General features: G+C 39.0%; 1 protein-coding gene across 1 annotated transcript in view; it reads left to right on the top strand.

Annotated features, from left to right (window-relative positions):
- The window catches only part of COL25A1 (collagen type XXV alpha 1 chain), a 133,694-nt gene that overhangs the window by 74,058 nt on the left and 34,411 nt on the right, over nt 1-25,225 (top strand). Inside the window, exons 15-21 of the mRNA XM_054203160.1 lie at nt 3,895-3,939; nt 16,855-16,917; nt 17,742-17,810; nt 18,717-18,761; nt 20,833-20,877; nt 21,965-22,042; nt 25,119-25,142. Of these exons, the coding sequence (XP_054059135.1) occupies nt 3,895-3,939; nt 16,855-16,917; nt 17,742-17,810; nt 18,717-18,761; nt 20,833-20,877; nt 21,965-22,042; nt 25,119-25,142 (369 nt within the window). The remainder of the gene's footprint in view (nt 1-3,894; nt 3,940-16,854; nt 16,918-17,741; nt 17,811-18,716; nt 18,762-20,832; nt 20,878-21,964; nt 22,043-25,118; nt 25,143-25,225) is intronic.

Here is a 25,225-nt window from a genome sequence, read left to right as displayed (position 1 = left end):
TTACCAGTGGTACTTACCTATACTAGGATGATCCCAATTTAACAGCCCAAGGCCTCACATATTTGGTTATGATCATTTTGTATTTTAAAAAAGCACAGGAATGATGATACTAATTAGCATGAGAAGCAACATTAGAATAACCCACCTCCTCTTCTAGCCACAGCGCACTTCTTGCATTGAAAGCTTACCCGATTGCAGCTGGTGAGACTGACAAAGAACGGCTCCGCTCCTTGAGTGATCACAAGTTAACCCTGCATGTTTGACTGAATATTAACCTTCAGACTATGGTACCTTATTACATCTCATTAGGAAGAAAATAAATATTGACTAGAAACCCTTTCACATAAACCTTTAAGGGGAATTAAACTGTCAGAGGCATGCGGCACATTTGGAAGGATGTAGAGCAGCTAATGCTGCCCTGTTCTTCCTTCCGGGGGAAGAAATTCCCCTGGGTGCTGCGTAGCTGAGGCTGCTTTTGCAAGTGAAGGTCCAGCAGGAACTGTAATGACTGTGCTGCATGGGGTATTCTGAAGCTGGGGAATTGCCCCCTTGAATCCATCAAACACAGTGAATGCTGTGCCTTCAGCTGCCTTTCATGAGAATAGGAGGCAGGTCCTGCTGGGAGAGCTGGTGAAAGGGCAAAGAGAAGAGATGAGGAGGGAAACAGATTTTCGCTGTGCAGTACTTGGTTTCCCTCAGGAGCCTTCAGCACCCTTGTTGCTGCTTGTAACATTGAAAATTACCCACTGCTGCCAGAGTGGAGCAGAGTCCAGGTGCCACTTGAGTTAGTAGGTATTCCAGACAGGCAGCCAAGAGCTAAAATTCTATATAGTGAATAGCAGTACAACCATTTTATAATACTCAAGGTCATTTGGTGACTAAGCAAACCCCCAAAAGTTGTGTAAATATAAAATAAAATAAGAAGTTAAGCTTTTTTCTTTTTTGAGAAATTATAACTGTCACCAATTATAACAGACTAAACAAAGACTATTATGGTTGCAAACACAGTTCAATAAAATGCAGTTTTAATTAGGAGAGGTAATCAAAGTAGTTTAAAGCTATCTAATCCACAGAATCATTCAGTGTGCGCATTCTGCAGTGTATGCTCTGCTTGGGTAATAAACTAGAAAATGCACTTAAGAGTCTATTGAGATTCATACTCTCATTAGCTGGCTGCCATGGAGGCAAAACTAGCAGTGATTTATCAGCAGGGTGGATCTTGGTCCCCAGGCACTTAGGTTTCATCTTGTTTAAGTAACCCAGATAAGCGAGAGGTACGCGGTTCAGACTTTCTATAGTTTCGGCTTGTTGTTCACACCAAAGGGGGCTTAATGTGTTCTTTCCACTTCACATCACAAGCTTCCAGTATGCCACATTCGTGTCTCCAGCCTGAACCAGTAGCTCCCATAATGCGCGCATTCAGAGTGCCTCGCTCTAGCCAGGTACTCTGTGTCTGCTGTTCTACTCCCTGCTTAGCAGGGACTCGTTCACCCCACCAGAGGTTGGGGGGGACCCTTTTTTCAACTGGAGGCATGTCTGCCCTCTACATCATCTCAGTACTTTTTGCCCTGCTGTGTCCCATTCCTGTTTCCTTCCTGTATCTTCCTCCTTCCTTATATTTTACTACTTCCTCTTCTTCTAGTTATCCCTTATCCATCTTCTAAGGACAGTTAAATATTGAGCCGCCCACCTAAATATTATTTACATGAAGTGAAATGTGATGGCATTTCAATGGACTGACAGGGCTGTTGTGTGCCAGATGTATTGCAGAGGTGAGAGAACGACCTGTCCCGCCAACCTGAGCATTATGAGATGGAGTTAGTATAGTATATGAGATGGAGTTAATATAGAATATATTATATATATATTCTTTAAAAATCATTCTTCTCATAAAGCATGCTCAGATCTTTTCCATCAGGAAAGGTCCAGAAAATAAAATATTATGCATTTATCTACAATACTAATGCTAATGAAGCATTAGTGATTTCATTGTGTTTCACATTGTTTAATGTATCCTTGAGGGGCATTTTAATTATTTTAGATGACTGTGACTCTGAACTGGCTTTACTGGATCCTTTCTGCTTGTTACATGTGGGTCTATGGAAGTTAGCTCTGTCCCAAGACTAAACAGTGACCTACTGCAGCAATACTAATAGATTATCAGTTATAATTATTCCAGTGCTGTGCTTAGAAGTGAAGTTTAGTGCTTCCACAATCAGGTGAGACACGGTCACAGTACTAATGCGGTATGCACGGCTCCTCAAGTAAAGAAAGTGAAAGAGAGAGTAGTAGAGTTTTGGAGCTAGCATTTTGTCAGGAATTAGTGCAATGGAGGTCTTTTAAAGGATTATTCTTTTGCAAGAGTGACAACCCGTTTTTCGCTTTAGGAAGTGTTAGGCAACATACCAAGAAATAGTAGGGTCTATTGAAAATTATATCCTAGCCTCTATTGTCATTAATATTAATATTTTGAGACTGGAATCTTTCCTGTGCTTTTAGACAATGTGAATAGTTAGAATTTTGGAGTGACTGAAATGGACAAAGAAGCTATTATCACATCCTTCTATAACACTTAGAAATCATTCCATTTGGTAAAGCGATTTGCAAACCCGCTATTGTGTTTTTCAGTTTGTGGCAGAATGTAATTTTTTATTAGGACTTCAAGTCTGTTTAATATTACTGCCTCAAAGAAGTGTCTTTGGGTACTGTAGTCTGACGAACATCTGTATTGTGTATACATGTGTTTGTGTTTGTGTATGTATATGTGAGTGTATGAATGTATGTAAGTGTGTGTGTACACAAACACATAAAAAATTTTAATAGCACAATCTGTATGAATCAGCCCAAACCACAGAGTTGAAATCTGGATTTCTATAAAGCTCAGGAGTGTACAAAATCTGGAACATAGTTCAACTCATTATGAAGGTAAAAGTTGGCTTCAGAGTTCAGACCTGAGCTTCCAGAAAGTTCAGGGAATATTCAGATCCAAGGTGCTGGTTAGAATCCATCTCTGTATTAAAATAAAATCTCCAGCCTTTAAAATAATGTTTTCTTCACATGTTATTGCTCTTTCTTTTTTTTTTCTGTTCAACATCTATATTTCCCTAGACAACATCTTTCCATTTAGCTGATATCTCAAAATGACCATTTGTGTGAATGTTGTCATTCTCATCTTAGACTAATATCAACTTTATTTCAAAATTAATACATTCAGTTTTCAATTCCTGTTACAAACTTACCCTTGGAAATGCAGTGCTATAAGTCTTTTCATTTCAGTTTTAAATAAGCAAGGCATTTCTGGGTAAAGCAATAGAAGGTTACATTCCTACTGTCCTTCATGACGCCATGTATATTTGCAGATAAATAGCTAGCACTGAAATGATGCTATGGATAGCTCGATAAAAATGATGGCCCAGTTATAATTAGGCAGTTCTGCTTGAATTGCACAATTTAAACCAAGCTTTTCTGAATTGCTTTGTAGCTAAATCAGACAGTTACACAGCACAATATCTAGCTGAATGTTGAAAATGGAACAGAATTAAACATCTGTCATAAGTATAGAACTGAAATGGCAGCGTGCAAAATGAACCAGTGCTGCTTGTTTTCTTCTCTTTTTGGTGAAGGCTAAAGTGAATTAATTTTTGGCTTTCCTGACATAGATTTTGAGCCTGGGTGTCATCTTCATATCCAAGGTTCCCAGAAGATATTCAAGTTCTTAAATGTACAATTAGTAAGAGTCATGTTAAGTCACTCGTTTTGAAAATATCAGTTCTGCTTGAACTGAATAGCAGCCATCTATGCTCTTTTATCTTACTGCAGAATATACAGGGGTGTTCACTGGACAGTGACCATAACTGAATAATGTCTGTAATATTATGTAATTTTCCTGTATAGGGTGAACCAGGTCTTCCTGGGCTTCCTGGACTCCCTGGGATAAAGGTAAATAAACTGTGGTCTCTGTTGTACTGGGGGGACACCACAAAAAAAGGGGGGAATGCAAGAATGTGGCTAAAATGGACTTACTGTGCTTGTGCTATAGCTTCTTCTGAGTCTCTGAGACTCTGGAAACCAGGGATTCGCATGGAAAGTTGGTTAAGTGTGTATGAGTAAGCAAGCAGTGTATCTTACATTAAAATGTGAAGTATAACATTGCATTCTAGTGCTTTTAAAAAATAATCTCATATAGTAGTTTTTAATATTTTTATTTAATGCAAGAGGCTTGTCGTCAAAGTTTTACTTGGTTTCCACTTCAATAGGTGCTTTCCAGTAGCAATAGTCTACTGAATTTACCAAGCCTCCAGTCAGAGAACTGCATTAGTTACACACAGGCTGTAGAGAACTGGCTCTGTCGACAAAAATACTCCGTGCTCCATTACACAGCAGTGATTTCCACTGACGAGTCAAAACGTTTTAATAAGATTCTATTCAGTATTAGCTACAGTCCCTGACTTAATACCTGGTTTAGTCCCTGGCTTCCAGTTTGTCTGGGATCTTTAGGTAAGTTGATAGAAAAGACATGTGGTGGGTTTAGTTCTAGCATAAGTGGTTGCATTGGGAGTTGCAGGCACTCGCGCAGTTTGAGCTGTGACTGTGTAAGGCTGCACAAAGCGACTGGATTCACACATCCTGAGTGAGTGCAGACTAGAGTGGTTGCTTCTCCTTCATGGCAAAGACTGTTCTTCCAGAAAACAAAACCTCTTTGAAACTCTTTGCATTCCAGCGTGGGCCTGTGCATACCTCAGGAGATAGTTTATATCATTTCTCCAATAACAAGGGGGATAAGCCAGAGGCCAAACTCTTGTCCATTTTGGTAGGATCCAGGATTTATCTCATGGAATGTAACGTTTGCAGTGGTTTTATCAAGGGACCTGTGAATTGCCGCAGCATCAAAGCATAACGTCCCTTCTATGTTACTAGTGAATTATGGGAAGAATTGAATGTGCATGTTAAAGTTTGTATGTTGTAATAACTGAAAATGTAGTTCCCAGGGAGGTTGTTAATTTTCTGTGAGAATGAGCCCTATATTGACTAGCGACGATCATGTAGGAGCAGAGTCCTTTGTGTGATGAAACTGTATTTTTATACAGACCTTTGACAGAAGTCCCTGTTCTGTTTACTTTAATGGTGAGCAGAGGTAGCTCAGTTGGAGGTCAGTGCCGGCATCCTGGGAGCACTTGCCAAAACCAGCTGGAGTTACAGCTGGTGTTTGGGGATTCCATGTTCACACAGATCATGCATGTCCGTGCGTATTATCAGCAAGTAAATAAAAAAAGTCAAAATTTGAGTCCCTGCTCTGGGAAAATTATTGCTGTTAAGCTTGCTTTGTTGGTGGTTGGAATGGCTTAGAAGGGCAGCTTTCAGATTCACCTGAAAGGCAAGATGTGAAGAGAAAAATGGACGAAGTGTGGGAGTTTTGCCCAGTGAAAATTTGTTTCAGATTTCAGTGAATACAGTGGAAAAACAGTACTGTTGCCTGCAGAATAAAATGGAATAATTTGTTCAAATATTAATCCCTTAGGAGAATGCTAGCTTCTATTAAAAATCTAGGCCAGAGGGAAACTAGTGGTGGTTCAGTGAAGAAATTCTGTCTAGTGCAATTCTGCCTTGAGGTGGCTAGACGCACCCTAGGTGGTGACAAGCAAGCTAGCAGAACGTGCATAGGAGAGCGCACAGCAGCTCTGGTCACATCAGACTTGCAGGATGGGTGCTGTTTGATTCAAGGCATTTGTAAACTCTTTTTAGTTAAGGAGTCTATAGAAAAAAGCATAGATTTTTCTGCCGCAGGGACTATGTCTGTGGCATGAGAAGTGGTAGCAGAAACCAGAGAATGGCTGGAGTTAGGAATATGGGCACTCATCAGCCAAGAAAAAGCAGCAGTTTAGCCCCTTTTCTCCCCTTCTGTTTTAGCAAAGATGTATGGACCACCATGGTAAAATCATCTCATCAATTTCCAAGAACAACCTCAGTGATACCTTATGGAGAAGCAAATTTCCAGTGAACTGATGTTGATTGAAAGCTACTTCTGAAATAACAGTGATGGGATGAGAAACTTGAGCATGGAGAAAACCCAGTTTTCTGGACTTGCAATCTGTTGGTGCTGTCATGGTGTTACTGCACAAAATTGAAAGGAATCTTATTTGGAGCAATGACTTTTTTTTTTTTCTTTTCTGATTGTTCCTTGTTGTTTGTTATATTTTTTTCAGGGCTTCTGGGGTCTGTTCCCATCAGGACCTTATAAAACTCTCCAAGATATGTCTTTGCTATTCTATCTTAATAGTGATATGCGGTGGTGTCATAAAGCAACAGGCGTAGTACAAACCTCACACAATATCATTACAACATCTAGGAACTTTTTACAACATGTAAGAAATTTCCATAAGGGAAGTTTTTCCTAACGCTTAAATGGATTACAGAGTTCTCGTGCATTTGCGTGCCAGCACAGTAGCTGTCAGCAGAGATTTTGCAGGCTATTCGCAAACTTTGAGAGATGGACATCTGGCAACTCAAGCAAAGCGCGAACAGGGGCACATAGGAGTAACAGGGTTCAATACAAGGCACTGGCCATTTAATCTCTTTCCCAGTAAGAAAAGCTACATATTCTTGTATTGCTGGTTTTGGTTTGATACTATTCTTGTTTTCTGTAGTATTGTTCTCTTCAGTTTCTGTTACATTACGCAGGCACGCACATTTGAACTCAAAAGTCTGCTACAAGAAGACAAATTTCTGTTGAGGTCCCTTGTAGCTAAAAAGCTTTAGGGTTCTCACCACACTTTTTGATCTTTCTTCATTCTTATATGATTGGAATTACAGAATTTTCTCCAAGTTTGTGTCTTCCTATGATGTTCTAGAAGTCAACACATTGTATTTGTTTTCTGGCTTTTGCCCTGAGTTATTGGTAAAACACATTTCCCAAGCAGGTTTGAAAGGTTAGCTCTAGGAGGCAAGTGCATCTGAAATGCGTTAATTCCTGTAGGTGAATGGAGGTAGCTTAAACCTGTGTTCAACTGGCCAAGTAGTCAAGGAATGTATTTTCTGGAAATTAGGTAAGTAAATAGCAAAAGTTCATATACATTTGATGTACAGTAATTCAAATCACGCAGGAGATCTTAGATGAACAAACTAGTTGTCTGAGGATCATGTTTACAGGGCTTTTATGTTCTGAACAGCTTTAGAATTGTTGGATGTTGATGGACTGATACATACAGGCATCTTCAAGCAAATGAGAAGAAAGAGGCAAGAGAAGACTCCATGTTGCCTAATTTTAAAAGAATTTCCTTTTATATCTTCTAGTATTTCCATATAAAGAAAAGAAGGTCAAGATGCAGGGATGTTCTACACATAGAAAACTCTTGGATGTAGTTTTTCTGGTCTTAAATATTTACCCTTTGACTATTGTGTAAGGAATTGAAGTCTCCTTTTCTTTAAATCTGTTAGTTGAATGACAAATTTGCTTTCTTGTGAATGACTCTCTCCACAGTGGCAGGCTGTATTATGAAATGTTTTAGGTAACTGTGTGCATACATAGCACTCTTTACAAATGCTAAACCACTCCACGAAAACATAAATGCCATGCCAGACAGTGGACCATGTCTTTGCAGCTACATCTCATCTTTCTTCTCATGGTTGAAGAAGCTTCCCAAGGCATCCACTCCAGTATGCTTGAACATGTAGCCAGACTACTTAAAGGATTAATAAATACTAATCGCTGAGAAAGTTTCAGCTTCTTTTAATGCCATTCCAATTAATTAATCAATGTTCCCTGGAACCTGTTAGAGCTTGGTTGAACAGGATACTGGAGTCTAAGTGAACAGCAACATTGGACAGACATGCAAGTATCGTGTCTGAATTCAGAGCATGCAGCAGGGTCTTTTATTACTTACTTTTCTAGACCCATTCACTATGCACATGCGGATGTTTTGGGAGTTCTTCCTGTTCTTTTTCGTTCTCTCCTCATTGTCAGTTGGTGCCATGGAGGAAACACAAGTGCAGTCAGTTATTTCCAAGACAGTGATGAAGCTGTCTGTGACATGCTGGGGAAACGTTTCTCAAGCACCTGTTGCTGTTTAGGAATGGCTGGAAACTTAATGAGACCCTGAATGTGTTCCCCTGTGTCACTCAGGAATTGAGTAAGGCACCTAAACACAGAATATTAACTCATCGCTCTGATATCTGATGCCAAGCAGACCCAGAATATTTTCTATGAAACACAAACTTTGTATATCTGTTTTATCTCATAACTTTCGTGGGATGATACGTACAAAGCCGCACGCGCTTACTGTAATGGAAATCATGCATACCCTTATTCATTGTAATGTCAGACATCTGTCAAATCCATTGTGTTGCATTTTCTGGCATTTGTGCAGTACAGTCCTTAACTTCATCGCTGCAGTGGGAAGCCTTCACAGAACACAGGCCTTTTCTCAGTAGCAGCACTTTACGCAGGATCTGGCTTTTCTTTACCATTTCTGGCATTTCTCCCTCCCTCTGCTTTTAAAACAAATACTGAAACAAAGCTTGTGAGTGCAACTAAGCTTTTATTCTATCGTGTTCAAGAAAACTGCTGTTGAATGATTTGGCGTGAGAAAAGAAAGGCTGCTTAGCCCTTCTGCTTTTGGGAGCTAGAGAGAGTTTTCTGTGTTTTCAAATCCAGTGGAACTGGCTGATTCAATAGACTTGCCAGTATGCAGCATCTTGTATCTTTCTATACAATTACTTTGGATTGACTTCCCTGGCACCGTGCCTGAGTAAGGTTTCAGAAAAACCTGGACAAGGATATGGGAATTTGAATCATGATATTTTCCTTTTCTTTTTACGAAAGCAAAAGTAGTTCTAATTCTCATCTGTTCTGTACTTAAATTTCTTTGTTCATACTCAAAGATCTTATCCTGTGACTTTCCTAATTCCATGTAAAAACTGAAAAACTCACTGCTCCGCAGAACTTATTTTTTTTAGCTCTGGAAGAGTTGATACTCTTCCAGTATACAGTTACACTGTATACAGTATACAGTTGATACATCCAGTGAGTTCTGTTGCAAAAGAAAACTTTCAGAGAAAATGAGAGGCAGAATTTTCAAGCTGGATGCGTAGAAGTTAGTCTCCTATTTAAACTCTTCTCTAAAAGAGAGTGACTGCTGTTGAAGCTCATGCGTTTAGGTGTTGCTCTTGTCATCTGGTAGCAAAATGAAAGGAAATCTGAAGTAAATGGTAGTTCCAAGCATTTCATTTTGGAGTCAATGCAATTCTCCACCTATAGGAAAGTTCTTCAAACTCCCCTTTTCCCCCAGGAGTTCTTAGGAAGGCTGAGTACCTTTTCCTAATGCATTTTTCCTTTTCCATATTTCCGTTCTTCTTCCTGTTTTTCTTCCTTGTTAGTGACTGTTACCAAGAAACCTGAAGGGCCTATATCTCTCTCTTTCCATTTTTACCAGGACTCAGATATTCTTGCCCAGGCTTCAGTTCACCTTTATCCTATAGGTCACCATACACATACTCTTTTTAGGCTGAACTCAGGAGCTGGAAGGGGCCAGCTGACTTTGTGACAAGCATCTCCAAATCCTGGATACAGAGTTGTGCTGAACATGTTAATTGCAGCAATTGAAATTGTGGGAATTCAGCTTCAAACCCTGATTCATACAAACTGAGGTTTCTCCCTGTATGCACTTGCCTTAGCTGATCTGTATTGTCAAATATTCAAGTCTGAACTAATTTCCAATCTTTCGTCACTCACATACAGTGTTCTGAAGAGTGGGTCAGCTGTCTGAGCAGAGGAAAACGTGCAGTGTAGTATAGGTGAAATACTGAAAAGTAGAGTATAAAGATGCATGTTCTGGGTGATAATGGGAACTGATCTAAAGAAACAGGACTTTAGTACCTGAGTTTGGAGGGCTAGTTTTCAGAAGTAGCTCTATGCATGGACAGGTAAAATATAAAATAAAAAAAAAAATATTACACAACTGTGCAATTAATTTTCAGTATTCTGTTTCCAGAGTGGAAATATATATACAAACATATAGCTGTATGTATTTAGTTACATATCTAGCTTTGTTCATTCATTCCTAGCTGTCTGGTTTCCATATGTTATGGCAGTAATCACTTGCATAGGATAGACGTGTAATTTCCCAGAAATAATTTTGAGAATCAAGGCCAGAAAATGAAATCATCATTAACGTTGGATGGTATGCACGTGTCAGGAGTGTTTACTGGGGCGTTCTTCAAGATATATGCAGTTCTTATTAATCCGTCAGAAACTATATCCTCCAGAGCTTGAAAGCTCTCATTTTATTTCCTGGAAAAGGCTAAAACATAAGTAACTAAAACACAGGATGTTGTTTCCTCTAAAGCTATTACTAGTTGGAAGACTGAGCTTATAAGGATCTATTTCACAGCATCTGTTTTATAGCATAGTTTATTTTTTCTTTGTTAAAAAAAAAATAAACCAATCCAATTCCAAAATTTTGAAAACAGCTGAATAATCTGAGAGTCCAATATTCTGCTGTGTTCAGAAATTGAGTATTTTGTCATCCACAAAGAAGACTTGACATCAGTAATCTGAAAGTATCTCTGTGCCTCAAATACACAATTTTAGATGGTCAGAAAGCAGTGCACACAATAAAGTTCTTTACCTTTCAGAGTAGCGACAAAAAATCCTTAGATTTGTCATCTGTTTTCTAAAGGAGACAATTTGGGGCCAGAATCTTCATAATTTAGCAGTTCAGTCATTGCAAAGAATTAAAACCGAGGCACTCATTACAACAAGTGTTTTTATTCTAATCCTCAAAAGTAGGTACCGTGCTGACTTGAATTATAATTAGCCTTTAAGTAAGAAGTCCTTGATATGACTAATGCATGCAGAATTAATCAGAATTATTACTGGTTCTGTTAGCAGCCTTCCAAAGCAGCATATCCTCTAAACAGGCAGAACTTAAAAGTAATGAGAAAATTAGGCTCACTAAAAAGCAATAAATGTCGTACAAAGTAGGGCTCGTTGTGAACCTTCAGGGTTTTAGCCAGGTTGTCCAGGTTGTAAGGTTTTCCTTCTCTAAATGGCCAAACGTACGTTTGGAAATTCTAAACCAGAATTGTTTTTCTAAGTTTAGAGACTGATTAGGGAGTGAAGATATTGTTTCAAATGCGATGAGTGAGCCAGACAACCTGTTTTAACTGGCCGTTTCTGGAGCCAATTCTGAACGGGTATGAAAAGCCTTAACAAAGACCTTATAAAATGGGGTTAGGTTTTTTTATCAGATTTCCTTTTACCTTGCTCATTTCCTTCTTATGAGCTGAATACTGTAGTCCTCCCAAGAGCAAAATTCCCATGGACATCAGGCTATATATAAAGTTGCATTAATGCCCTTCACAGTGAGAAAGTATAAGGTGTCGTTCTCTCTGACTGCTGTAGTCTAAGGCCGGCTGAGTTTCTGAGAAATCGCTTTACTGGAACTAAGAGCTGCAGACGGAGGCAGGGCATGAGCAAGCTCTGGATTGCTCTGTTCTAGACTCCTTAGAATTTGGCCCTCACTCCTCTCCAGAGTAGAAACGTTGCAGTATTTTGGTTAGATGGCAATCTCGGAAACAAAGTCTGAGGGCAGCAGATGACAATTTCTGGAAAACCAGCACAGGCACCAGTGAACCAAATCCAATTTATTATCACTTCATAGCTCTTTTCCAGATTACCTTGCATCTGGGTTTGGGGGGTTTTTGCTAGCTCTTGTTCTATGTATCTACACTTTTGCATGATTCTTTCAGTAGTGTTAGGCAAGGCAAGGGCATCCATCATACTGGTTTTGTTTTAAATATGCCTGTGAGTGAGTCAGGGTAACATTTATGACAAGCATACCTTGGCCTCTTGATGAGGACCTTTCCATGCCAGTGCTTGTCAGAAAGGACACTTTGGGCTCTCCCGAAGTCTGTGACTCTTGAGAAGTTTGCAGGCTGCCCCATGCCAGACACAGAAATTTTTGGAGAACCGCTAGACCTACAGGCAGGAGTTTGTGAGCTCTGAGCCTGCCCCCAGGTTGTGTGTTGGAGCATGTCAGGGTTCTCCTCAGACCCACACAGCTAGGTTTTTCCGTGTAGGAAAACTGTGGGGTGGACCCACATTACCAGAATCCTCCACAGAAATTCTGGATGCTTTGGCATGGTTTGCCAGCCCAGAGGTGTGCAGGCAGGAGTCCTGGTCTTGGCACGTTCAGTCTTGCAAGTCGACACCAGGGAAAGGTGCTTGTGTCCTGGCTCCGTGGCAGACCTGCCAGTCGGCCCTGGAGGCACAGGACTGCCATGGCCCCAGCACTGGGGCAGGCACTGAATAAAATATCTCAGGACCAATGAACTGTGTAATAAAGGTGGGAGTTTGACATTTACACTTCTCTGGCTAGTTCTAGTGCATAGCACTAGATAAGGATTGAAATTACATTGTTCCTTGCAAATTCATGGTCTAAAGGTTGGTTTGGCCTCATTTTTACAGCACAGAGAAAGTAATGCAGTAAGCTGATGTAGAAGGAAAATAGTAAGGTGGCCACGAGACTTAAAAAAATATTTAAGACCACAGTTATATCCATAAAGGGAATAACTGGGTTGTGTGTTTTATGGCTTTAGCAACAATAAAGTATTTTATCAGTGACTTCAGATATTTTTATTTACCAAAGTAGGATAGCTTCTGTAATTTCAGAAATGGAAGCAAATTTATTTCATTGTTACAGAAAAGTTGCTGGTTTGGGCGCTTTTCTGCAGCACATGTTTTCTTTTTCGGCAAGCATTGATCTGGATGAGAAAATCTGTGCTACATTCATTAGAAGAATAATATAGAGGAAGATCCTTCTGTGGGAAAACAGTGTATCCAGCAACTGCTGTTCTCTATTGATTGCTTGTGGCAGCATAGAGCTGTGTATTTCAGGCACTGGAATTGGATGAGGCCCATCTGTGAGAACAAAGTTTCAAATAATTGTGTTGCTGCGTATCTCAGCTCTGCAGTGAGCGCTAATTCTAACTGACTACGTTGTTAGTAAACGTTTGCCAAATTGGTGGTGTTTAAAACAGCAATTAGCATTGCAAATAGGATTTCAACTGTTGCACCTTTTTTAAGTGAAAGTCCAAGTTTTAGCCAATTACAGGTTCTATAAAAGTTAAAAGAAGACGGCAACAGCGAACAGAGTGTCGTATGGTTAACCTCTAATATCAAAGCCAGCCTCTGCTTCAGCCCATAAAAGCTTTGATCGTCATGGAAACCAGTTATGAATATGTCCAGATAATAACCCTCATAAAAATTTGACAATCCTCCGAAGTAAATTACAAGGTAGCTTTTTTACTATTAAATTGTGATGGAGCTCACATTATGCTAGGCGTACAGCATGCCATTATAGGCCCCTTTTCTGTTTCAGATGTTTTATGATAAGAGGTGAAAATGACCATTAACGAGGTTTGTGAGAAGTAGCATATCATTTGCTGTCTGACCCACTAGTATTCCTACAGTTCAGAGACATTTGAGGGTGAAAATGAGTATGCATAGAGATAGTCTCCTAGTCTCTTAAAACATTAACATATCAAGCTATTAAAAATTATTCTTAAAAAGATAACAAATCACTCCTGTAAAATGGAAGCAATTCACAAGCTTGTTGATTTTTATTTTTTTTAATACCAAGTTGCCTGTGTGGTTACTCCAAGCCCTAACAGTAGGTGAAGTTTGAATGCTGGAATTCATCTCGTTGGCTTCCTGTGCAATGTGGTGGTTTCTAAGCAGTGATTTCATAACCATGCCAAAGGGTTAAATTAAAATGCCCAAAGAGTCATCACTTGCTGGTGGCTTTCTACACAGCTGCCAAACAGTATTTCAAATGGGGGAGTTCCTTACTTTTCTCTCAAAACCTACCTGTTTAACTTTTCTTTGCAGATTTTGTGTTCCCTGTTCCTGTTTTTGCAGGAAAAGAAGCTTGTGGTAGATTCTTACTAGACAAAACTTTGGTTTTTTTGTAAGAAGTTGTAGTGAGATGTTTAGAAAAGTTCAGAAAGCCAAATCTTGGTTGCTCTGATTTCTTGTACACCACTTTTCGCGGTAGTTTGGAACAAATTCTGATCTCATTTAAGTAAGAGACTAAAGATCGGGAGATGCTTCAGTGAATCCCAGAGGTGCAATGTTGTCAAATCAAAGTGCAGTCTGGAGCAATCCTTTACTCTTGCTTTCCTGCAGCTATGTGCCAGCTAAATCACAGATGTATCACATATTTAAAACAAAAAACTAAACCACTTAGTCCTTGATTTCCTAACCACATTCCTCTGTGGCTCCGGCATTGTGTTTGTGTGATGGACTAATCAGAATGGCCTTTGCATAACAGGGATATCAGCATGCCTTGCTGAGAGAAACTGTTTTCTTTACATTTCACACATCGACAGTGCTAATTTTGGTAGATTCTAATTCTAAGACAAACCTGATCCAGTTGTTACCTCCAATTTGAATGGTGCAGAAGTATACCCAATAAGCATTTCAGTTGATGCCTTATGCTGTGGTTACACTCAAGAGATTTGAAATATTAGAGAGGACACGGCTTAGTTTCAAATCATCAAAATATGTTGTCATTTTACTTAGAAGCTTAGTTCAGATGGCAAAACAGATCTGTCTTTTAATCTACTTCGCCTCACTAGCAGTGAGGGAGAGTTGCATGTTTTTCTAAATGTAGCCAGGTCTTAACTGCTGTAGTTTGTGTCATGTGCAATAAGTGTGCGCTGTTGGATCACGTTCAGCTTGGCATCCACCATAACCACCACATCTTTCTCAGCAGAGCTGCTGCACAGCCAGTCAGTTCCTAGTCTCAACTGACACACCACTTACACTCCACATTTGATAATGTTTTAAAGCTGTGTCATATAAGATCTGTATTCTACTTATGCTTATTAAGCCATTGGCTTCTTCCATTATCAATTCCACTAGCTATTGCAAAGCACCTTTTTCTTGTCTCTTTAGAGATTTTGTGGGAAGGTGGGACTTCTTTTTGGACTTTGGCAACTGGTATAGTCCTGAGCAAAGTGTGAGAATTTGACTGAAAAGCTGTGCATCAACCTCCGAATGACACTTCTAAGCTTTACCACTGAAAAGATTGAATCATGTAGTCACTGCGTGTTTCTTCTGCCTTGAAGTCATAATTAGCTGGCCAAGAAATTAGCCCTGGTAAAGTCAGTATTAAAATAATTTGGGGCTATCGAGTACCTTCTTATTCTAAAACAAAGGGATGGAAGCTGCATTTACTGACCATAAAGTGCTTCCATCTGCAATGACCACTTTATGTTACTCTTGATGGTGTGCACTGATACAAAGACTTACATAAGCTGTAGGGTTCTTTTCCTATGACAGAAAAATACCGTGCTTCTCTATGACATGTTTGTCTTAGTTTATTCCTTTGTTATCATATTTTGAACCGTGGCCAGCTAGAACTTTGTGTGAGAAAACTCATTATTTCATTGTATTTTTTGATAATATAAATGGAGGTCACTGAGAAATTGCTATGGCCCTCAATATAGCCACCAGAAAAATTTCTCTGGTTATAGGTTTGCTAGAGACCTTCTTTGCTTTGAACTGTTAATGATGGATTGTTGATGAGAGTGCGGATGAATGTGCAAGAATACTTCCTAATTTGCTTGCCCCATGCAGCACACCTGTGTTTCTATGGAGGTGAAGAGAAATGTTATCCAACTGCTTATATTCATTGTCTCTATATGTTGTCAGTAATTATATCAAGACAGGATTATGGCACATCTGTCTTTTAGCTATTTAAAGAGGCATTTGATGGGTAATTTTTAGTTATTAAGTTCAGGGATATTGTTAAAAGGCTAAGAAATAGATCTTTAGTAATTTGATTACACTACTGATTTTAAAATTTACAGTAGCTTGTGGGTATGTCTTCTTGATTCAAATTTATGTGAAAAAATGCAAGATTAAATAGCAGGAAACCTTGTTCAGGAGAGTCTGTGAAGGAAAACATATGGTTTATTAATCTTCCCTTATCCCCCTTCAGGCATGGAGATAGGTAATAAAATATGTCCTTACTCCTCTGCTTAATACTGCTTGTGCTGTAACTCAGCTTGATCCCTGCTATTTGTCTGTTATGTTTGTACAAATGAATGGGCAAGTGGGCAGAACAGAGAGGGAATGAGGAGAGCTGTGGCTCTTTCCCAGCTGTTCACAGCCAGAGAAGTTGTCTGGGTGCAGAGAACTGAAGTATTTTACTGTCAGAATGAGAAGGGAGAGTACCATAGTGCTGGGAGTCTCTGACTTGAAAGGAGATTGCTTTTGATCCAACTCAGTGATTGGACTCAATGATCTTAAAGGTCTTTTCCAACCTAAATGATTCTATGGTCTCCTTTTTGGAGAGCTAAGTACCTCCCTGGAAAACACATTACAACGGTACCATCTGGCCTCTCCATTTGTCATACCCTCACCCTGTTTGCCCATCCATTCACATGCTGCAATAGAAAACTACCTCATAACACATGACTGAAATGAACTGTCCCTTTTTAAATTTAGGAATCACCCAGAGCTCCCCTCCTGCTTTCAGACTCGCTTTAATATTGGTTTGGTATATTATGTTATAGTCCAGGTTGCATATTAACAGTCCTTAACCTCGTAAAAAACTATGTTTGACACCTTCTGCTTCATTTGCACTTCACAGGCGGTGTGATGGCTTGCTACAAGAATTTGTGCTGATGAAAGTTACCCATGATGAAAAGTCTGTCTGTTTAACTGTAGCATCACAGCTGGAGAGCTGTAAGCAATACAGGGAAAATACTGCCCAAAAGAAACTTGTGTTACTGTAATTACATACTGCTAGATAAATAATGTAACATTCTTCTTATATTGTATTTTTAAAGGGTGAACCAGGTTTCATTGGTCCACAAGGAGAACCTGGGTTGCCAGGGCTGCCAGGAACAAAGGTAAGGGTAATTGGCCAACGCTCTGGTGCAAAGCCCTTAGAGCCAATGTCAAATTCAACTTCCTCAGCACGTAGCAGAGACTGAGACTGTACTAACCACGTAAGAGTCTTTTATCCAGAAACGTAAAATGCTTAGTCAGAATCTGTTTTTGCAAATGGCCAGGAATTTTAAAGTGCTGGTTAAAATACAGTATATGCAGTGCTTGGAAATGTGGAAAGTCATAGTTCGGGGACCAGTGCTATGATATATATGTCTTTGTACTGATGCCCTCAAACAATGTGAAGGCAGGTGTTATATCCATTCTTAACTTAAGTTCTTCCATTGCCTTTGTTCACGTTAGCATCCCAAAAGTTATGTGTTCAAGAGGCAGAATATGCATGAATGAAGAGATTATAATTTCTTTTTTTAAAAAAAAAAAAAAAGTTTGAAAGTGTGTGCAGGTATTAGAACTTTGATACTACACATCGGACTGAAAATACAGTCCACTAAATGTGTATTATTTTTTTCTTTCTTCTTATGGGTTTCTTTTTAGACACTGTATGGCAAAGTTAGAATATTATGAATCCTACGAACAGCCTCACAGTCTGGGGATCTTTATTCCAGTCCTTTCAGAATAGGGGAAAAAAATACCTTACAAATCACATTTCCGTTTTGAAGTCCTCTTCTCTTGCCTTTGAGAAGACTATTTACTCAGAGGATAGTTCCCCAACACATTACAAGTCATAGATGAACTTAAAAATGTTTTATTCTGATGGTTTGGTTTCTTTGGTGGTGTGCTGGAGGCTGCCCAGTTTTTTGTGATGTATATGTCTCTGTTGCAATAGGGTGACAGAGGAGAGGCAGGCCCTATTGGGAAGGGCGAGCGAGGTGAACCTGGAGTTCCTGGACCAAAGGTCAGTCTGATTTTTGCATTGGAAGTATTTTGTTAGTTTTACATCTATGAACACAGCTTTTCCTGCTGAAAAATAGAACAAAAACTTGGTGAGTGAACTTTTAAATGAAAATGCTGTCAAATAATCCATTTCAGTCCACAAGACAATGGCAGTTTTGTGTCCACAGCTGTGGAATTGCAGTCTGAACAGACTCTTATTTGGTCTACAAAGTAAAGACACTACCTACATACACTGTCATGGAGTTGGCCTAATTCATTCCAGCTAAAGTCCTGACCTCCAGGTCCCTAACAATCAGCATCAAAGTTTGAACCACTGTAGCTACTGAATGCAGAGAAAATCCATTTTGCATGCTGCTTTCTAACTCTCTAAGAAAGAGATCATTCTAACTACATTTTAGCATTGTCTTAATATTTTCCACTGTGTCAATACCATCAAGTTTTCCTTTCCTAATACGTCCTGAAAACAGTAAGGCAGATTCTGTGCTCCATGGCCAGTTAGTTTATATTCATCTGAGCCACTGGGAAAAAACGTTGTGGTAACGCTTTATTTTAATATCCTTATTTTAGGATTTTTAACTACCTTCTCTATGTTTTAGCTATCATTTTTTCAGGAGCTGTGGAATGACGTAGGTCATTCCTGCAAACCGCTGTTAATGATGACTACTCTTTACTAATGCCAATCATACTTTCCCTTTGGAAGGAAGGAATCCGTGGCCTTTGCATGCTGCTGTGAAAGAATATATCACTCTGGGTGCTATAAATTTAGTGTCTTTACATATTCATTATCTTGTTCATATGAAATGAAGTGTTTCTGCTGTTCCATACTATAGTTAGTCATTACTAATTTCATTTTCTCTGCACTCCCATTTCTCTGTCATATTTCTCCTGTCTATCTTCCTTCACACAGGGGAAAACAGGTGAACCTGGATCTAGAGGCCCCAAAGGGTCAAAGGTTAGTAGTAAAGAAACTGTCTCTAGTGGAGTAATTAACACAATGATTTTTAGGATAAATTATTTGTAACGTTTCACAGAAACTTCACTAATTCTTTAAAAAGTTCTTTGAAAGTGAAACCTTCTTCTGACTTGCAGCTTTAGATATTAGAGTTGAAGCCTGTGTGTTTTAAACACTGTGATTCTAGTTCTTTTTCTGTTATAACATCTATTCCACTCTGCTCTGGTTTTCCTCATGCAACTTGGTTTCTCTCTGTGTAAGTGATGTGGGTTAGTCCTCACACATCCCAGGAACCAACACCTGACTATGCCTGTGGAGATCTATTGGTTTAGGAAAAATTTTGTGGACCCACACCTTGGTGAGTTAGGAACCAACGGTATCAGATGGACTCTGCAGGCTGAGATATGATGGCCAGTAGTCCTACAAAGGCAAGACTTCTAGGTTATATTACTGTTTTGCCTACTTTAAAAAGCTACTGTGATTATATCTATCTATCTGTACATATATAAATCCATGTCTGTATAGATATAGTCGGTTCACATAGATGTAGAGAGAGAGATAAAATATATGCTTTTCTATTACTTCATCTGCTGTGCAAATACTGTGCTCACTGGACTCCTTCATGTTATATTATGGAGTCAAAGAAAAATGAAAATATATTTGTTTAGGTGGTTATTGAGTGTCTACTGTCAAAATAAAGATGATAAGAAAATGTAGGCTGATCGGATACTGTTTGCAGTACTTGTAAGGTCCTCGAAGAGCTGCCCATTCGCAGTGCTTAAGGTTATGATTAAATAAATGCCACAACCTCTTTCATTCTTGCCAGAAAGAAACATTGGAGAGTGAGGGAGCTGATGAGGGGATTAAAGCATCAGGGTGAGAGTAGAAGAGTAAAGCAGCCTCTCATTTGCCTAAAGTACCAGGGCACCTCCCAAATGTACCAAAAAGATAAAGGTATGCCCTTTAATTCCCTTTTTATCAAGAAAGGATATATGGTTTTCATTTTACCTGCATACCTGTCTTGCAAATCTGTCCCACAAAAGTCAATTTAGTGGTTGGGAAATTCATTTTTGAGCAACTCCAATGACATTTTCACTAGCTGCTGCCAAGGCAACACTGAAAGGAAAGGCAGATGGCACAACCTTGATTATGTCCTGCCAGCAGCCTGCTCCCCATATTGCTTCATTAGCCCCATGGAAGTTTGCTGTTTTCTGTGTTTTCTGTTACCACTGGTGAATTAATCACTCTTCCCTGACTTTTGTCCCAAAGTTTTATAGATTTCAACAGGAGCAAAAGTTGCAGTTCTTACCCAATCAATTTCACGTAATATAAAAATGTAAAAGCTTGCTATGAAAGTGACCGTGAAATGAAATGAATCATAGTCACTGGATGTTGCGTTATGAATGCATACACGTTTGAAATTCCCTCCATCGCTTGAAACATATGACTAATAGCCAGGAAGAAAAAGCTGTGTGCAGGATGGTAAAGATCTTAAGCCTGTCGCAGTGAGGGAGTAAAGGAACTCTCATGCTGACAGTAATGTTGTGTTTGTAGGGGAGGCAACAATTCAGAACAGGGAAGTTCAGAAAGTGGAGTCGTGATTGCAGAAAGAAAAGTTTATACACTTGTGAAACACACCTTTGAAGAAGTTGTTGAGTGTTTTCAGACTGAGTGATTTCATTTCTCTAGCTTTCTCTTAAAGCTTTTGAGAATAGTGCTATTAAGAATAGGGAAGTTACACAAACTCCTTAACTGGTAATTTGTCTTTTTTTGGTTCTTTGGGATTTCTTATTCCAACCCAATACAGTACTTTTAACAATTCATATAGAACCAAGCGCATCATTGTCAACCCTGACAATTTTACCATACCCAGCAAGGATGTTACAACTCTGACAACCCTTTTACCATACACAGATTTTGAAGGATTTTTTCCTTTAATTAAGATACACATTCTGTTTTAGATGAGAAGCCTTTGAAACTGGTTTATTTAAGGTAAACCTATTTAAAAGGGAAGAAGTAGATGATATATTGTCAAATGGCATGCCTGTTTTCAAATATCATTTTTACATAGGGCGATACAGGTGACAGAGGTGACACAGGATCTGCAGGTCCACGGGTAAGTCTACTTCATGTTTCAGCTCTTTGTTTTGTACTTAGATTCAGCTGATTCAACACTATGAGTTGAAATTGTAGCAGCAACTCCAGTTAAACCGGTGAAATTGGGCACTTGACTCTGGTGGAACATGTGCTGCTTAACTGGTCTTTAATATGAATAACAGCCCTTGCTACTATTTGAAGCAGTCTTCTGTTAACAGTGCATGGGCAGGATGTTACACGCCAGATGTTCTGACATTGTTCACAGCCAATACAGAACTACAGTATAGGGACTGCTTAAATGTTTAGCCACAGAGGTTTCATATATTTCCCACTGCAGCACAAGTCTCTGCGTACTGACTTGCTTGTATATATTCATCTTTCTTAAAAAATTGTTTTCCTTTTGTCCTGGTTTCAGCTGGGATGGAGTTAATTTTCTTTCTAGTAGCTGCTGTGATTTGGATTTGGTATGAAAATAATGTTGAGGAATGTTGACAACACATATTGGTTTAGTTGTTGCTAGGTAATGTTTATATTAGTCAAGGACTTTTTCAGCATCCCGTAGAAGCTGAGAGGGAGCATAGACAGGACAAGCTGACCAGGGGGATATTCCATACCATAGATGTCATGCTCAGTACATAAATGGGGGTTGGCCAGGGGCAGGAATCTGTAGTTGGTACTTGAGATGGGTTGGGCAATCGATCATGGGGTGGTGAGAGCGACTTGTGTTGTATCACTTTATTTTGTATATTCTTTTACCATTATTATTATTATCTTCCTCTTCCATTACTGTTCTATTAAACTGTCTTTATTTCAACCCATGGTTTTTTTTCTTCCCCCTCCTTTTCTCACTCTTCTCCCTTCCCTGCTGGGGTGCGGGGGGAGCGAGTGAACAGCTGCATGGACCTAGTTGCCAGCTGGGTTTTAAACCATGATAGCTTTAGAAACAAACTTCAGTTTAATGTTAATTTCTGTGGTTTGTCGTAACATATTGTAAGTACAACAAGATCCCAACACAACATAATCAAGTCAAAGCATGTGTCAGTAGTTAAGTGTCTAGAGTAGTCTTTGGCAGGTGTCTCAAAATTTTTACGGAAATTATATTACAGGGACCACCTGGACAGAAAGGTGATCAAGGTGCAACAGAGATAATTGATTATAATGGCAATATCCGTGAAGCTCTGCAGGTATGCAAACATAACAGGGCTGGAGTGGCTTAGTCTGGTCTGAGGAAAAGCGGTTTGACATCATTGTATTTCTCTTTTGTGCTATTGTGTAGGCCTTGAAAACATTTTGTGTGCAAAGATTTGCTGAGCTTATTAATCAGGAATCTCTTTCTATATTTGGAAACCAGGTTTGCTGTTTGGTGTTAGACAAACTGTTTCCTTGATACAGTTTAGCTGAGTGAATTACTTTCATTTCCCCTGGAGACTATTGACATCATCTAATGAGGATAAAGCTGATTCATTGCTGGCTCTGGTGCTTAGTGCTGAATTCATGTAATAAACCACATACATAGGTTCAACAGAAGTGTCTGCTTTTCAGTTCATGTAGTATAATATTGACATTTCTTTTTTTCCTCCTTTTCCTCCTCCTCTTCCTGTAAAATGCAAAGAGCAGAATATTTGAGATTTGGAAACCATGTAACGTGGTTCCATTAGCAAGCTGTGGATTCAATCAGCAACTTGAGTATGTTAAATAGACCAAGCACCAGTTTTCCCGCTTATTCATTTCCAGAAAACTTATTTTGACTGGTGTGCAGAAAAGTGTGGAGGATTAAAGTCGGGTTACAAAAAGAATGAATGAGCGTTTGCATAAAAGCAAAGTGCCAAGGTGACATATGTCATTGCAGTCAAGGTGATTTACATTGCAGTATACTCAGATGCAAATTCTGTGCAGTATAACTCCACCAAAGTGAATGATTTGCTTATGTGCAACTCAAGACTGAATTTGGCTCATTGTGCGTCTGATCGTTTTCTCACTGAAGCGGCTGAACTTTTTTTCTTGCGTTTACTCAGTGGGAGTGGACAGATGTCTGGCCAGTCATTTGGTTTTCAAGACTCTTTTGAAAAATAATAAAAAAAAAATCTCACTGCCTTTACTAAAGTCTAAAAGCCTGAATGTCGTTTAAGCTAAGTCTACTCTTTCCTTGTGAGTGGTATCTATGGAGAAGTCTGCATAGGCATGTTGTGAGGCTCTGCATTATATCTGTCTTATTTGGTTTACTTTTAAGGGAATTCAAACTCGCAACTTCCAGTCTTTTATATCCCTCTCTGAGTTAGATGCCTAAGTACCCTGAAATTAATGTAGCATATTACCAGACGCAGATTTACCAAAGGCTTTAGCCTCTGTATCTCTTGTATTCTGTCTTTGTATCTTAACTGCGGCATCGATGTTACTTTTAAGCTTCCTCGGAAAAGCTGCAGCACATAAAGAAGTCTTAAGAAGGGACTAAAGCCTATTGCAGTGGTTGAAACAGATTAGGAGGCCCTTATCCCATTGTAAATCATTTCATATGTCATCACCTTCTGATCCAGGGCAACAAATAATTGATATTAATGGGAATGGCTGTGCAAGGATGGTGTAAGTAAGATAATACAGGATCAGTCGAAAATACCCTTGCCAAATCTGTCCCAGTCCTTTCAGATGGCAAGCACCCATTCCTAAGTCTCCTGGTGCCAAATTCTTAGGGGCTCTGAGATGTGCAGCTTTCCCACATGAGAACTTTCAGTGCTCAGCACGGAGCTGTGAACTTGCACAGAATTTGGCCTGCTGATTTAAGAAGTCGACAAGAGTCTGCAAGCCTGTCAGCTTTTTTAGAATTTAGTAATAAATCATCAAGAAGCCTAGAAGCTTCAAACAATTTAGTTACTTTGCCTTGTACCTCCTACTCAATCTCATGTGTTGGTGGAGAATAAGACCTCTTAGTCCATCAGCACTGAAAATTGCAATCTTAAAATTATCATCTTAGTTCGAGCAACACCCCTGCTGAGTGCATGTGGCTTTCGCTTGGAGGACCAGATACAAAATTCCTGTCTCTATTGAAATTGCTCTTCAGACACGTTCTGCAGAATTCCCTAAGGCAAAAGGCAGTAGCTGCAAAAGTTTAACCTTTGTAGGAACTACGGGATTAGATATTAAAATCTGAATATGCTGCTGAAAAGGAACCCATTAGTGTGAATGTGCAAACATTAAATTGCAATGGTTATTGTAGGTTTTTGTGTCTAGATCAAACAAATTTTTCATTATTTTTAAAGTTCTTGATACATTTCTACAAATATGTTAAAATGCAAAAGACATCAATATGTTAAAGCCATGTGTTAGAAAACATTTTCTTTTCAAGTACTTTGTATTAAGCAGGTTCCAGATTCTTGACAACAGTATATATTGTTTCACTGGCAAATGAAGATTCTTTTAAAGCTTAAAACAGAAAATCTGAAAATATTTGTTTGCACATAGGAAAACTAGAAAAGCTAAATATTTCTTGTTCCACGTAGGCCAGTAGGTTCTTCACAGTCAAGAGCAAAGCGTGTGCAAGGAGCAGTATTTGGGGGGTTTACTCTGTTTAAAAATATAGGCAAGCATTTTAATGACTTTTAAACACTTTTTCACTTGCTTTTAGATTCTTCTTTGGCAAAATAATAGTAGCATTAGTAGCAAAATATTTTGCCTCCTTCCATGATAAAAATGTCTTTTGTCTTTCCAAACATTTAGAGCAGAATTATAGTATACAATACAATACAATAACAGTACTGAGTTTGTGGACCAGCAGTTTTGGATTTAGAACTTAACTATTCTGTGCATCTGCATTTCTATATGAAAATCAATGTTATATCTCCACTCTAGGAATCGTATTTGTTAATTAAACATTGGTGCAAAACCTGCAGAGATTGCAAAACTTACGGCAAGCTCTTTATTCAACTTAAGACACCAACTCATCGTGTTTTCTTAAAATGTTTAAAAAAACTTTTGGAAGACTTTTGCTATGATTTTGCTGTTTATTTATCATTCATTTGATCTCTTAAATTGTATGAGAACCTGCAGTCTTCACTTATGTAAAATCCTAGTACGCATAGAAGCCAAGCGGCTAGTGGAATGCTGAGAGTTAAAAATAACATAGTTGTTACTCTTATTTTTTGGAGGCATGATCTCTCCCAGATGCAGCATAGGTTTTGTGGAGATGATAATTATAGCAAGCAGAATAATTTATATCCTTGTTCAATTCCGGTAATGGTGTTTCTTGTTAATACATTTTGCCAACAGAGGATTGCCACCCTGACTGTCACGGTAATTCCTATCGCATGACTTACTGTGTGTTGTAGAACTTGTCCTTTGTGTCGTAGCATATTCATAATTCTGCCAGTTCAGGA

Source organism: Rissa tridactyla, chromosome 5 (genome assembly GCF_028500815.1).
Source record: "Rissa tridactyla isolate bRisTri1 chromosome 5, bRisTri1.patW.cur.20221130, whole genome shotgun sequence".
Classification (NCBI taxonomy): Eukaryota; Metazoa; Chordata; class Aves; order Charadriiformes; family Laridae; genus Rissa; species Rissa tridactyla.
The sequence above is the reverse complement of the archived record's forward strand: the minus strand, read 5'-3'. Positions and strand labels throughout refer to the sequence as shown.